The 15,479-nt window shown below is 36.3% G+C and overlaps 1 protein-coding gene across 7 annotated transcripts in view; it reads right to left on the reverse strand.

Annotated features, from left to right (window-relative positions):
• Positions 1-444: 444 nt before the first annotated feature.
• RIMKLB (ribosomal modification protein rimK like family member B) overlaps positions 445-15,479 on the reverse strand; it is a 44,129-nt gene continuing 29,094 nt past the window's right edge. For 3 of the 7 annotated variants that reach the window (XM_060166956.1, XM_060166955.1, XM_060166957.1), the window contains exons 4-8: positions 14,575-14,661; positions 13,498-13,701; positions 6,168-10,703; positions 3,315-3,477; positions 445-587 (exon numbers count right to left, since the gene is read on the reverse strand). In XM_060166956.1, the coding sequence (XP_060022939.1) occupies positions 10,240-10,703; positions 13,498-13,701; positions 14,575-14,661 (755 nt within the window). In that variant the 3' untranslated portion in view covers positions 445-587; positions 3,315-3,477; positions 6,168-10,239. Of the gene's footprint in view, positions 588-1,764; positions 1,941-3,314; positions 3,478-3,911; positions 3,989-6,167; positions 10,704-13,497; positions 13,702-14,574; positions 14,662-15,479 lie in introns of all 7 variants that reach the window. The other 4 variants (XM_060166959.1, XM_060166960.1, XM_060166958.1 and 1 more) reach the window with 4 other exon arrangements.

The following is a 15,479-nucleotide window of genomic DNA, read 5'->3' on the forward strand; positions in this document are numbered from 1 at the left end:
TTAGATCCCCTACAGTTCAAATAAAGTAGGTCAGACATGGTCTCCAGTCACAAGATTAAAATGTAGTGAGCAATGCTATGACAAGTGTGCGCTAGAGCCCTGTCAGAGTGAAACAGAAAAAAGGCTGCATTTCTTCAGAGATAAAAACATAGCAATAATTATTCAGCATGGACAGATAAACTGAGATGAAAGGGGCAGAAGAAAATCCAAATACACATTTTAGTGCCTATCTTTGTGCCAAAAGGAGTAATCATATCAGAATATTTTATAGAGAGATCAGTCTATCAAGAACCAAGGAGTTTAATCTTGCAAAAAGTGAAGAAAAAAAAGAGAATGACACATGTGGAGCTAGACATCAAGTCTAGATATGCAGACTGAAGTGAACCCATACAAAATGGAGTGAGCAGAAATAACTGACAAAAGAACAAACCATACTCCATGCTATTTCATTTCCAGTTCTGGTGTTTTTATTTTAGAAAGCACATCGAATTAAACAGGTTAGAGCTATTGCTTCCTTGTTCTGTGTACTTCTATCCTCCATTTGAAAAAACATACAGTCTTCATCCATTCTGTGAGATCAAAAGAACCTAGGGGGGAAACACACAGAGCTCACTTAAATCACAGTTTTAAACAGTCTTTATAATTAGGATGAGAAAAAAGAAAAGGAAAATAAGAAAATTAACTAATGTGACAATAAAAAAATACAAAATGTCTAGATTGCCAAAAAGAATCATAACCCTTTTTGTAACTACCACATTTCATCTTGGTGATCTCAGCTGACAAAGGTATACTAAGGTATATCATTCATTAAAAATTAAAGGCTTAAACCTGTAACAGGTTTAAAAGAGCAACCTTACTTCCCAGATTTACTTGATTCTTCTTCAGGAGAAACTATTCTTATTTCCTGAAATTTCTTCTCTCTAGAATCAACAATTCAATTTATAGGTCCATTATTTTATCTACTTTTTCAAGATGCTGCCAACACAAAAGCCACAACTTTGGTCTTCATCACTGGAGTTTTGTGAGACTTATTTCAGTTAGACATCCATGTAAGCATACTTTCCTAGTGATTGATTTAAACTGTACTATAGAGATAATTTATATTTTACAAAAGTCAACCCAATTTTAGACACTGAATTTCATATTAAAAAATACAATCATATAAAAGATGTGTCAGCAATATTACTCCTTGAAAACCCTACAATATAGACAATTGTGTTTTATTTTAGCACCAAGAGGAAAAAATTGAGGTAAGAACATTTTTTCTAAAACATCACAGAAAGTTATTGTAGCAAAATGCCTGAACAAACAAAACTAAACTTAAATGCTCTTACTCTCGTGCTCAAGACTACATTTTCAATAAATTATATAATGAGCAATAAATTTTGGTTCCGATTAAGATTCAAGCTTCTTTCAGTTCTAAAGCACTGACATCTCCATATAATAACCAAAATTTGTGACAAAACTCTTTTTAAAAGTTTAGAAATTTTAACCATATTAACTAAGGCATGTATTCTTGTGTTCCATACTAATATATGTAAAACTGTATTTAGCATTAAACAACTTTTTAATAGAAGGTGACTTCTTTTTATACTATTAAAAAAAAAAACAGAATTCACCATGTATTTAAACAATAATATCAGTTACTCTAGCTTCATGTTACGATAAATCCTTTATTCCAAGTATACACAGTAAGTCCATTTAACTATCTACTTCCCCTTGCTAACCTGTCAGAAAAAAAAAATTCAGAATATAATGTTTTACCTTTGTTGCAGATTGATTCATTATCCAGAATAGAAATAAAGGTAGGCCAGAGGAGAGGTAGAGGATTAGTGGTATAATAGATCTAAGAGATCCACTTCTCTTCTCTCTTGACCAGAAATTGCAAAGAACCTCTTTGCATCTTCTCTTAACAAGGGACACTTTTTTATTCTCAAACCCTGTAAATGATGTACTCATTAATTCTATGTACAAACCACCTAAAATGGCTGCCCACAGCTTGCCTTAGTATCCTAACCACAAGCCCAAACAGTGACAACTTTCTTTCTAACTCACAGCGGTCTCATTGCAGAGCACTTCACTTATTCAGTACTACAGCAGATTTTGAAGAATGCACGCCACATAATGCAAAGAGCACCATATTGGCAGTTAGGACACTTCAGATGTAGTCCTGGCTCTGTAATCTTAGTTACTAACTTCTCTGAACGTCAGTTTCTTTACCAGTAAATCCAAGATTATAGTATACTACCTCTAAGCTTTCCACTTTAAAAATTCTAAACTTCTACGGTAGGCCTCTGTAGGCCAGCAGCTGAATCTGTTATTACAGATACTATAGTAAAACAAGTAGTTGAATGAATAAACGGATCTGCAACTTATTAAAAGAATGGAAAATTACAGTCTTTAAATCTAGGGACTTCAAAATATCACTTCATTTCTTTTATTCAGCCTCATCAAATTCTAAAATGTAGAAAATCACAGCACTGGTACTGATGCCCATGTCTGAAGGCAGCTGTTGATGGAAAGGAAACAGACCTATTTACCAGAGAGAACACAAATGAAAATGGGGACACACACACACACAGAGGAATAGGTAGGCAGAGACAAAAAATGACAACATTGGAAAAATAAAGTCCCGAGGGACTGAATGACTAAAGAGAGAGATACCAAACCAGGAGAGCAGAAGCACAACTGAAGAAACAGTAAGAGAAGAAGGGCAGAGACAGATAAGCAAGACAGAAAGGTGAATATGCAGAACGGAACTGATGGGCAGGTACAGTGACAAAGAAATGGGACTAGAAAGGAAAGAGATAGCCAGAAGAAAAGGTCATTTTTACCACAAAATATTGTCAAATTACATACTTCTGTAGTTATCCCCCCAGTGCTCACACTACAAAGGGGACACTTTCATTTTTACAAAATGATTAACAATGCATATTTCATTTATCTTGCAGATTTTTTTTAAAAAAATCACATTTACTGTGAGACAGCATAATTTTTGCCATCATTAAGGTCTACATATTGGATATGATAATAACTCTTTCACAATGTATATCAAATCATCATCTTACAATTTTATCTGTCAGTTATACCTCAATAAAGCTGGGGGGAAAAAAAAAGGTTTCACACGCATCAATATACTGGAAATCCCTAATTTTACATATTGCTCATTTTTTTTCCAAATTAAAGAATGATAGTACCCCAGTTAGGACAAATTCATCCTACGTCAAGAATTTACAGGCATTCATGATTACACACCACAGTGACTTACAGGACACTGGTATCATATTGAAAACACATTCTTGAAATTAACGTACCATTTAAGAGTCAAGATCAGGGATCGTAGTCCTGTTTCCATTTTTGCCCCCTTTGCTTGTCGTGGTATGTCATGCTCTCTCTCTTCTCCTATGCCGATTTTGTCAGTAGCCATCAATCTGAAGAATTCTTTCTTCTGCTGCCACCTACCAGTTTATTTCTCTGCTGCAGCAGAAGAGTATATAGAAAAAGTTCTTGCTTACTATTCATATTAAACAGAAAAATTCCTTAACATTTCATATTTTCACATGTGTATGAAGTTCCTGTTTCCCCGAAACCTCCCCTCCAAGTTAAAACAACAAAAATCCCAATCACGGAAGATCAAAACACGTATGATCAATGTTCATGCTAAGCTGGAGGAGGGGGGGCTGGAAAGATTTAGACACTCAGCAGCTGCCACCTCAAGGAGCCATTCCTTTTCTGTTACTTTCCTTCTTCACCTGTCCCTACAAATAATAAATGCATAACTTAAAATTTTAACTAGGTAGTCAACTCCTCCAAATTTTAAGTTCAGGGACTACCAAAAGACTTGTGGAAGATGCAGCAATAAAGGAGTTTTTAAAAGTAATTCTAGAAACTAAGGGTGTTAGGCGCTTTACCTGCTTGAGTTTTCATGTTCTGGACTGCTTATTGCCCAATGGCTCTGAATACATTAAAACACGAACACATACGCCACCTACATTTGAAATAGGGTAGCATTTGTATGCCCGTATAAGCAATGGGTATATTTTTTGCAAAAGAGTAGTAATTTCATTAGGTCCTTTTAAAAGGACTGACCACAAATGCACATTTCCTCAAACTGTATACATACATAAAAGAATTAAGGGCAAAAAAGCGAGAGTGACAAAGGTAATAGCAGTTGTAGAACTGGAAATTAATACCACATAAATGTTTTGTTTTTTAATATCCTGAGATTCATTTTTATTCCCAGTCTCTTTATTATTGAGGTCTAAGTTTCAAATTTATTCTTTATTCGCTACTAAAGAACAATATGCTAGAATGAGCTAGTGATAATGATGAACTAGTAATAATAGCTTTTGTTCCACCCTCCCACTACCTTTACCCCAAAATAAAAACTTATTTTGTGAACTTAAAAAATAAAACAAACACTGACATAAGCACCAAAGGCTAGTCAACAGTGGCACTGCCGTGACATTGTTTCTACTTTCTCATTCCTTCCCCCATCTCAAGCCCCACCCTTTGACCTCTGATTATGGGATGAGCCTGAGCAGGAGAGTTGGTGATGTCAGGACTGCGCCGTTCCCACGGATGCTCCTAGAGGCCTGCTGTGCTTCTGGGAACTGGGGCACAGGGATGGCTGTCTGACTGAAACCTAAAACAACAACAATTCACCCCACCCCTCATGTTCCCAAACCCCACAGTAGCAGCCAGGTATATATACTATATAAGGACCATCTAATATAGTTTGAATATGGTGAAATCTGAAAGCAAGATCATTTTTAACATGGCAGTGATCTTGGGGGGTGGGGGGGGCAGCGGAATGGAGGTTCATAAATCCTCCACATCCCATGCAACCACAGAGTGCACACATGCTAATGCTAGCCATTCTCATTAGCAAGAGAACAAGATCCTTCCATATGTCATAAATTACTGCAGGAGTGCAGCCAGGATTCCTTTGTTGGTAAATTTCACTTCAAGACATAAATATTTTTATCTTAAGATGCTTAGGGGAATGACTGTCCCTACCTCATATGAGTGAACTGAAGCACAAAACAAGTTTATGACTTATTTTATGCCTTCAGCTGTAGAAACAGCATTACAAGCCAGGATTTCCTATTCCCTAACTAGTGAGTTACTAGACTTCCAGCCTCCTTGGATAGGGCATCCAAAGAGAAATATATCTTGAAAAGGTCCTGACTGCTGACACTGAAATTCTACCTATCAGAAAGAGGATTATCTCCCATAATGATAATAACTCATATTAGAGCTAAAACTTTGGAAAGGACAGGAAAAAGGAAAAGGGTAGGGGGACTGGGGCAGACAGGAAAGGATAGTAGTATTAACTAACAGGAAGGCTATTAAAATGGATAAGTTGTATTCCTGTTCCTGACATTAACTTTGTTTTATGGGCTTGATTAATCTGCTCTAAGATCTTGTGCTTCAGAAATGCCCTCCAATCTGTTCAAACCTATAACTTTTTAATATTTAAACCATTACTTAATAATAATCTCGAATGGCTGACATCTCTGTTAGAATTAGTGCATCAGAAATGCTAAAATCATTAATTCTGAAATCATGCTGCTCCTGAAATAACTGAAATGCTATTACCTTTTGTCTCATTACCTTTCACTTTTATAATGAAGCCACAGAAAGAGAAGCACTACTAAGGTCAACTGAAGGCTATGTTGAGTTTTTACCATATATATAACCTAGAACCTAATTTTACCTTTTCAAAACTCTAGTTTTCCATACCTGTCCACTCCTAATTGATGTCTTTATACTGTGAGCTCACTGTGTATTCGGAACACCAACCCCTGAAAAAGCTTAAGCCAGAGTAGCACAATGGAAGAAACATACAAACCCAAAACAAAAACAAAGCTAAAAAAGTCACACTCTGAAATAATTATAGACATATATGCAAGGAATGGAGATATCTAAATGGCTAAAACAAATCCCCAAAGAAAGTCCTGGGTTCATCCCAACCAGTTCAAACTTTACCCCCAAAACTTTTTCTATAACCAAATTATTTGCTAGGTATGTTTATACATTGTTTTTTGAAATCCAAGTTATATTACAAACCCACTGGTGCCTTCAAAGTACATAAAAGAAAGGAAATTTTTAAAAGAAAGTAAAGTTAGCCTTGTGATGAAAAAAAGGAGAAAGAATCAAATTACCTGCCAGCAGGCTGGGGCTGTGCCTGAATCCAAACCGCTGCATTTACCATTCATTCTACAGCTGCATTATTGGGGGAAGGGGAGTTTAGAAGGGCACTGACCCCGAAAGTTCTCAATACTTCTCACTCATCATCAGGAAGGGGGAAGAAGGAAAGTTTTTTCTCTGGGTATTTTTTTGTTTGTTTGTTTTTGTTTTTTTGTCTCCTGAAAAGGCTGGCAAAGAACAGTAATAGTGCAAGCAGTTAGAATATTTCTTTAAAAACAATTTTAAAAATGCAAAACATTAAGGAATTTAAAACACCACATTTTCGTTAATATAGAAAGAATTTTCACTAGAGTTAGGCAGCCACCCCAAAACAGCATGGCAAAAGGGCATTGGTATAAAGGAAATAAAATACCACACAAAAATCCAAAACAAAACTAAAAACATTTCAAATTAAACCTGGAAGACTAGAAGATTCCAACAGCAGATTTCTGTCCACTACTGAAACATTCCAAAATCCAAGCTTCAAAGGCGCCTAAATGTATCTTAAATGAAATTTTGTTTGGTTTGGTTTAAGAAAAAAAAAAAGAAAGAAAGCAGTGAACCTGGTTATAAATCCTGCAATATATTACATTTAAAAATATCCTAGTACGACAGAAACAAATTATAAAAGAAATTAAACAAACAAACAAACAAATAAAAACAGTAGCAGCAGAGGTTACCTGTCTGAGCACCTACATTTTCTTAGGAGGGGATCGTGTCTCACCAGCCATATAGCCCATAAACCTTCTCAAAAAGAGTGAGCCAGGAGAAAAATGTAACACAGATTTGATTTCACAATGTCTCTAAGCGCCCCAGACCCCAACCTGGGGACTCACTGAACGAAGAGAACTTCTTTTTCCTTTGTTTTCTTCTTGAGAAAAAGAAGAGATGATCTTGAAAGTCAATTACTTCTTTCAATGCCTTCGATACCTTTTCAAAAGTCTGATAAAGCACTTGATGAAAGCAAGTCTCTTGATGGATTTTTCTAATGTTCCAGGGTATTTTCTTATTTGATAGCATATACAGAAATACTTCAAAGTTCAGTGGAGTTAAAGCCAACAGAAATGACCAATCAAAAGAAAATAACTATTAAGAATTTTAAATGGAATAGTTCATATTTGTGTGTTTATGTATATACATAGTCCACTTTTCATCATGAGTGACATAAAAACAATATCAGAAAGAATTACTTTTAAATACAATTCAGAATTACAATTTTAACAATGTACAATACTTTTACAATAATTCAGATTTTTGCATGATAAAATAACTATACATATTTGATAAATACACATTTTTACCTCTCATAATAGCAATAAAGATCTTAAGAAAGTTACTCAACAATAGGAAAATATATTTAACTTTCACTTAAATATCTGGGCTGTTTTATTTGGGTTCTTCCAGTATGGTTTGCTCTTATTCTTCACCTTACTTTTTGAAGGAATTCAAGAGGATATTCATGTTTTTAAACTCTAAGATGTCCATTCAGTGTACGATCCAGAAATAGGTTGGTAAGGCTATGTTTTAACATAGTGTGAATGCACAAAAGATGGGCAGTGAGTAAAACTAACAGTGAAATAATCTCAGATATTTCTTCTAATGTACTTGGTTAATTTGATAATTTTTTTAAAAGGCTACCTACATTTCTCCTGGTGCCTTATCCCACCCAACAGAAACCTTGAGTTTTTCATCAAATAGACAGGGTGTTCTATTTGTGTTTTAAAATTCACTAATCTATATACATGTGACATGTAACTATTCAAAGTATATGTATCATAATCTATGTGGCAACCAGATGGTCTCTACACACATATGAATGATGATTTAATTAAGCGATTCCTTCTCCCTTGTTTATTTCTCTATCCCGAATAGTGTGCATCTTCCAAAGTATGGTCATTTAGTAAAAGAAGTACCAAGTGAGCCAGAGGTACTTATATACTCCACGATATGTCGCACAATAACCCTGTACAAGTCAAATTCTTTTAGATGAGATGAGAATATCCTAAAATAAATTAGAAAGTCCTCTTATGTATCTTTTTCTAAGGTGAAATGAGACACTGCACAGATCAGAGGTACTATTCTATTTGTCAACAATCAACCTTTCACTCCATTTTAATATTATTTAATTCTATGGAAAAAACACGTTTTATTACATTCCTTTTTTAAAATGGGGGAAAAACTGTACAAGTAAGCATGATCAAACCTCTGTTAGAGCTGGTTAATACTGATCTTATTGCCTCGAAGTCTCTCTAGTAGTGTCCAAGAAATTATGTTTAATGTCCATCTGAAGGAAAAAAGCACTGGAGAGGCAAGAAACGACTCGGGTAAAAAGCTTCAGAGGATTGTAGGGAGATGGAACTTGCCGCTTAAAAAAATTACGTTGAGCTCTGGTGCATCTCCATTTCTTAACACGCCTTCCAAACCATTCACTGGGATAGTTTTACCCATGTTTAAAGGCTCATATTATATGCAGTTTGGGGGCTTTTATAAATTCAGAAATAAAGTAATATAAAGAGTAGAATATTGAAGGCTTCAGAGTAGGGCTATAAGAGACTCAATACTGCTAAATAAGTCCCCAAACAAAAACGGTCAGTCCACCCCAACCCAAAACCTATGTGTAACAGGAGAAAATGCACAGCAAGAAGCAGAGGAAAAGCATGTAGCCTGGAATAAATCATACACTGAACAGTCTAGAGCCAAAGAAAAAAAGCAAACAACATACATATACACAAAAGCCTAAGCAGCAGCTATTCTCCTCATGTCTTTAGGTGAGTACCTCTACCAGTAGATTATTGTTATGAAAACGACTCAGTTGTTTTTTTTTAAAGTAAAAAACTGTTTCCCATCATGCTCCATTTTCTAGAATCTTTCCTTTTTGATTGGTTGGTGTAAACAAAAAGCAAAGCACATAAACATGCAAGCGTGCACGTGCGTGCACACACACGCACGCGCACACACACACCCTCCTAAAATGTGAAAAATGCAGATATATAACGTTGGTATTAGAAATCACTTCAACTTTATACTTAGGAACTTATAGACCCTTGATTTGCCCCCCAAAAATATTCTTCCTTGTCCTTATTCTTTAAATGCCCAACCACCAAAAGAAAAAAGGAAAAAAATAAAAGGCTTTAAATGCACATGTTTCAAGTCAGTGTCTTGTTAACAAAAAAGGTAGCATTTTCTTCACTTTGGCCATTGTTAAAGATGCAGGCATAGATCAGGGAATGTTAAGACTAGCATGTATTTAAAAAAAAAATGCAACATTAACAGAGCATATATCTTTCAAAAAAGGCTAAAACACTAACAAATACAAGTCAATGCACATATTTTTAACTAGTGCAATTTTATCTACAATGGAGTAAATGTTATTTTGTGTGCCAGACATTGCAATACTGTTCATTTCCCTTTTATCATGCAAACATGCCAACTTTATCATTAAAAAAAATCTTTATTGGGTCACATTCACGTTGCCCTCCCACCCAAATTAAGGGGGAAAAAGTCAATAACAGAGCTCCTCAAGATCTCATAACTATGAACATAAAGCTCCTAGATAATAGTGTATAGGCTGAATTTTCAGATTTGTATAAAAAAATTATAATTTAGGTAGATGTCTTCCTCACGGATTACAACACAATGTTAAGTACACTACTCTGAAATTTGTACCAACCGTACAAAAACAAAAGCAAGAGACCATGAAAATATTATGTTCTTCATGGCCTGAGAGCCTACACATTTCTCTGAGTAATGTAAAACTACGAGAGCCTGACATTTTTCTGTATCTCACCTCTTCTGCCTCTGTATCTGTAGGATTTGTAAATCAAAGTCAGTAACATCTTAGTAGCAAGGGTCTCGTCTATCTCCCCATTCTTCCTTCCTAACTAATCCTACTCAATTTTCTCTCATCTCTCTGAGCATTTTCCATGAACAGCATTGCAAGTTGGTTTAAAAAAAAAAGAAAAAGAAAAAGAAGAAAGAAAGAAAAAAAGGAAAGAAGAAAAAGAAAGTTTTACAAGGGTTTTGTTGGTTAATTATTTACTGGTGGAATCACTCCACCAGGAGTTTGATTTCATTGGCTAGCAGTTGGTTCATGTTGAATAGGCCCCCCGGGAGCTTGGTGAGCAGCTCTCGCTCCGTGGTTTCAGGGTCGCTGTCAACAGAGCTGGAACTTGCGCTCATGTTGTCGACAGCAGTGTTGGCTGGGGGACCCAGCTCCGGCTCACTAGTCTCACTGGCCGTGGACACCACGGAGAGCAGGGACATACGCCGGGTGAGCCGGCCAGAGGGCAGAAGGGAGGCGGCATAGTCCGCTATGATACCAGCTACATCTAGATTACAAGCCTTATCAAAGGCTATGAAACCTACATTTGCATTGGCCTCGCAGACACAGAAGGAGCCGTCGTCTTTCGTCAACAGGTCAATGCCACACACATCCATTCCCAGGATATTAGACACCTGGATAGCTAGCTGTTTCCCTTGTTCACTCAATGAGCACATCATCCCGACACCACCTGGCAAAAGAGAAATAAGAAGTTACCAAAATGACAAAATTTTGGAGTAAAACTAAAGCTGACCTTAAAGTTAGCCTCTAAGGCTAAACCTCTCTTCTAAATCAGTAGAATAGCAAAAGTGTTATTCTAGTGTAAAACTGGGACTCTGAAGTCTAAGATTCTTTCATTAGGGAATCCCCTTCCAACGCAGTCTCTCGACAAATTCATGACTTTGTACTTTTTCCATATGCTATTTTTTTCTGAAGACATTAAACTTTCACTGAAGCCTATCTTACTTGCAATCACATGGAACTTTTGCATAAATACAGTTAAACCACTTAATGTTGTTATTGGTTTTTATCAGTTTCAGATTTTGATTTGTAAAAATAGAGATGCATAACAAGGACAGAGGACAGAATCTAGGAACATGCTTTTCTTCCTCCACAGTCCCAATTCTAATCTCTTTGCTGTTCCTAAGCCAAAAGTATTCTGGGGTTTCAGGTAGCTGGAGGAGTGTATGTGAAGTCTTCGCTGGTATCTGAGAGAAAAGAATTAGAACTAGTTGGAGACAGTTTCAAGACTAGAAAGGACTAGATAAGGACTAGAAAGCAAAAGAATTTGGACAAAACCTTGGCTTAAGGAGCTCAACAGGAGGAAGGCTGACATCAGTACTATGTAAGTATGCCTGACCCAAAGAGACCAAAGGTAAAGGCACATATGACCAGAGTCCCCCTTACCACTGTGGCTGGAAGAGTACGGGGAGGGGAGTGCAGGAAGGAGGGGATTGGCACACTAGCCAATGAATTAAATGACACTGCTTCTCAGCATCCATAGTACTGAGGCCATCTGGAATGTTCCAAATAACCAGAGCAGAGCTCTGATGTGACGTGACAATAACAAATAACAAGCTGTCTATGACCTGAATGAAAGAAATAAGAGTACAAATTCAAGTTTAGCACAAAAAGACTCTCTGAACTAACACAAAAACATGATTACCCAACTTAAAAGTTTCAACAGAGAAACTGAAGGAGAGTTGCTTTTGTGAGTCTAACTTATAACTTGGAAAATCTACTGTGAGAAATATTTTGAAGCACATACAAAAAACCTGAGGTGAAGTCACGAAAGAAGGACAAAAAATTTGGATAACTGAATCAGAAAAACCCTAACCCCCAGAAGGAGAGAAGAAATTTTCCTGAAGCTTAGAAAAACTGAATCTGATAGAAACAGCTTACTAAAATCCAGGTTGGACTGACTGAGAAGAGACACGTATCTAAAAATATCCTGACAAAACTGTTTCGCATTTCAAGTAAAACAAAATAACCAAAAATAAGAGAACAAAACAAAACAAAAAACAAACTTACAAAGAATATAACCTACCCCCCTCCCAAAATCAGAGTAGATTTGGACATTCAATTGCAAAAGTGTAAACTGTAGAGCAGCAGAACAGAAGCAAGACTCACACAATTTAAGAATCCTATCTCAGCCAATATATCATTCTCCTTTGAGAAAGACAGCAAGCTATGAGGTATCTATCACTCACATACACCATCCAGGGAAAATAATCAAGAAGAGATACTAACATAACAGCAAATGACTAAGGACAGAAAACTCAAGCTATGGGAAGATGCAGATGGGGAGTAAAGAGTGACTAGTAGTGTGATTCTTGCAAAACAGGTGTAATTAACTCTCAACAGATAAAGACTGCCTGGGAATGGATAAAGTAAGTGCTACCTAAGGATTCTTGAAACAGAAGAGACACACAATAAAAGAAATTCTATTATAGACTTGAACTAAAACTATTAAATGGTTTCAGAAAAACAGTGGAATACAAAGCCCAGGGAAGCAGAAATTTGTGTCTGTTTTGTTCACTGCTATATACAAAATACTGCTGTAACAGTATTGATACTTAGGAGGTACTCAAAAATATTTGTTCAGTGAATGAATGAATCAAGAGGGAGGAGTAGGAAGGGAAGTAAAACTGTTCTAATCCTCTCATGGGAAGAGAGAGGGAACAAGAGGTGATGCATTTTGAGAGTAGAGATTTCAAGGACTTTGGATATGAGGTGTTAGACTAGAGAGGAAATCAAGAATGACTCCAACGATTTTGGTCTAAACTAGAAAGATACAGTTGCCAAAAACAATAAGGAGAAAACTGTGGATGGGACATACTGGGAGGAGGAGTTAGATGAGGAGTTCAGTTTTGGACATGTTAAGACTAAAATGTCTAACAGACATCTACATGGAGATATTGAGAGGCAGTGATTTATATGCGCCTGGAGTTCAGGAAGAAAGCCTAAACTGGAGAGATAAATTTGAAAATAATAACATAGATAGCATCTAAAGCCATGAGCTAGGTAAGATTACTAAGAACGTAAAATACACAGAGAAGAAGAAAAAACCCAGACTACGCTCTGAGGCCCTTCAACGGTAAGAAATCTCAGAAGATATATACTTAAGCAAATCAAAATCAGCAACATTCTTTGGACCAATGGGTAAAATGGGTTAGGACACAGCTTAAATGAAATAATATGACCAAAGAGGGAATTTGTTAGACATTTCACACACGTGCAAATTGGGGTACAAATTGAGCCTGGGTGAAAGCAAATTTATGATTCAGAGAAATCCAGCTTCATTACTAGAAAAACAATTCTATACTTTTATTATATTCGTGGTAAATCTATGAATCATATTTACATGTGAAAGATACGTTTTTCAACATATTAAATAAAAAGATCTAAGTTATATACAAATACTCACTGAAAAAGCTTTAATAGTATTACTTTATATCCTAAAAAGACACTTGCATTGCTTTTACCTAGTGAGCAGTTGCTTTGCATCCTCCCATCCGTTGAACAGCGTAACATGGTGCCAACCACACGGCCTCCCACAACAATGACACGTACATCCCTTCCATGAGACTCTTTAACATACTTCTGAAACAGGTATGGAGCTTCATGGCGAATAAGATGGCTTAGATCAGCCAAATGGTGCTTATCGCGAGCCAAGAAAACTGCTTTGCCTGTGGTCGAAAAGAATAAAAAATGTAAGTCAACAAACTATGAGCAGTTGATATCATTACCTGCATTTTCTTGTGTCCCAATCTCCTTTTTCAGAACCAACTGCTTTTTAACCAAAGTAACAGCGTTATGGTAAAATGTATATAAAGACCAACTAAATATTTGGGTTCTTAAGATTTGTATTCCTCCAGGTTAGCCAATAATACTAGCTTCACTTATCAACAAAACATTTTTCTGAGTTAAAACATATGTTTTATATATTACACAATATTAAGATGCCATGTTTGCATATAGTAAAGTAGCAGTATGTTACTACTTCTATGCCAACAGAAGTGTCTGCTTTTAAAACATGGTTATAGGGCTTCCCTGGTGGCACAGTGGTTGAGAGTCCGCCTGCCGATGCAGGGGACGCGGATTCGTGCCCCAGTCCGGGAAGATCCCTCATGCCACGGAGCGGCTGGGCCCGTGAGCCATGGCCGCTGAGCCTGCGCGTCCGGAGCCTGTGCTCCGCAGCGGGAGAGGCCACAACAGTGACAGGCCCGTGTACTGCAAAAAAAAAAAAAAAAATCTCTAGGATAACCACTAAACGAACAGAAATGTGAGTTGTTGTTGTTCCAGCCTAGAGGAACAACTCACAAAAGCGCCTTCTGTGAGTCTGAGGTACCATGCACCTAGCAATTTCCCTACAGTAATTCTTCAGAAGCTCTGTTTCAAAAGCTATAAACTTCAATTGACAAGACTACGTCTAGTCAATAACCATGAGCAAATACAAGGTAGATCTAAGTTAAGTCTTAAAAAATCTGTTTTGTATAACCACTTATTAATTCTCAAGAGTAATTTCAATATTATGTGTGGTAGCAACAACTCATACACACCTCTATGACCCCGTGTATTCTTCACTACCATTGGAAACTCCAGTACTTCTGCTTCATCAATCATTTTAGCAAAATTTTCATGACCACCTGGTTTGAGCAAAAAAGAAATTTAGGAACAGCAACAGAGGTGTTTTGTGATAAATTTTATCTATACTAAAGTCAGCAAGACAAGGGAGGTATAAGGTAATAACCTGATGGCTAAATTTTGTCTTCAGTTAAACAACCACTCCTTTTAAAATGGATAAAAACTATCTTAAACTATAAATATTCTAATATACAACTCAAAGAAATTAAAACGAAGTTTCCTGATTCTATAACATTTTTCATATTTTTAGCCCTTATTTCTCTACCACACAAATAATAGAAGCCAAGATCTACTTTAGTATATAGAATTCTATTTGGATTAAGAAACAGAAGAGTGAGGCAGTTGGGTAGACTTATCCAAAGTTGAAAAGATGCTGCATGCACAGGCATGGCTCTCTCTCTCATCAAATACACAAATTAATATTTCTTATCTCTATTATAAATCAGAGTTCTTTCTACACTGAGCGATTCAGTACCCATGGGTTATGTCTTGTTCTTTCTGTTTATATTCCTAGGAACAAACGATACAGAAGCAAAGCTACAGCAAAAATGGATTGTAGTTGTACAAAATCAGCATGGTGACAGAATAATCACACCAAGAAAAGGTTCATTAAACAACTGGGATATCATAAATTTTCAGCTCAGAGATATGAAGATGACCTAGTCTCCAAATTTTAAACCTTAAACGTGAGAGCACAGGTAATATTCATTAATTTGGTTAATATACTTTTCTCCTTTCCATTCTCTTAAAATCAGAATTGTAGAACGATGAAATAAGCTATATAATATCTCAAAAGCATCAGGAAGAGAGAACTCTCAAA

Source organism: Lagenorhynchus albirostris, chromosome 11 (genome assembly GCF_949774975.1).
Source record: "Lagenorhynchus albirostris chromosome 11, mLagAlb1.1, whole genome shotgun sequence".
Lineage (NCBI taxonomy): Eukaryota > Metazoa > Chordata > Mammalia > Artiodactyla > Delphinidae > Lagenorhynchus > Lagenorhynchus albirostris.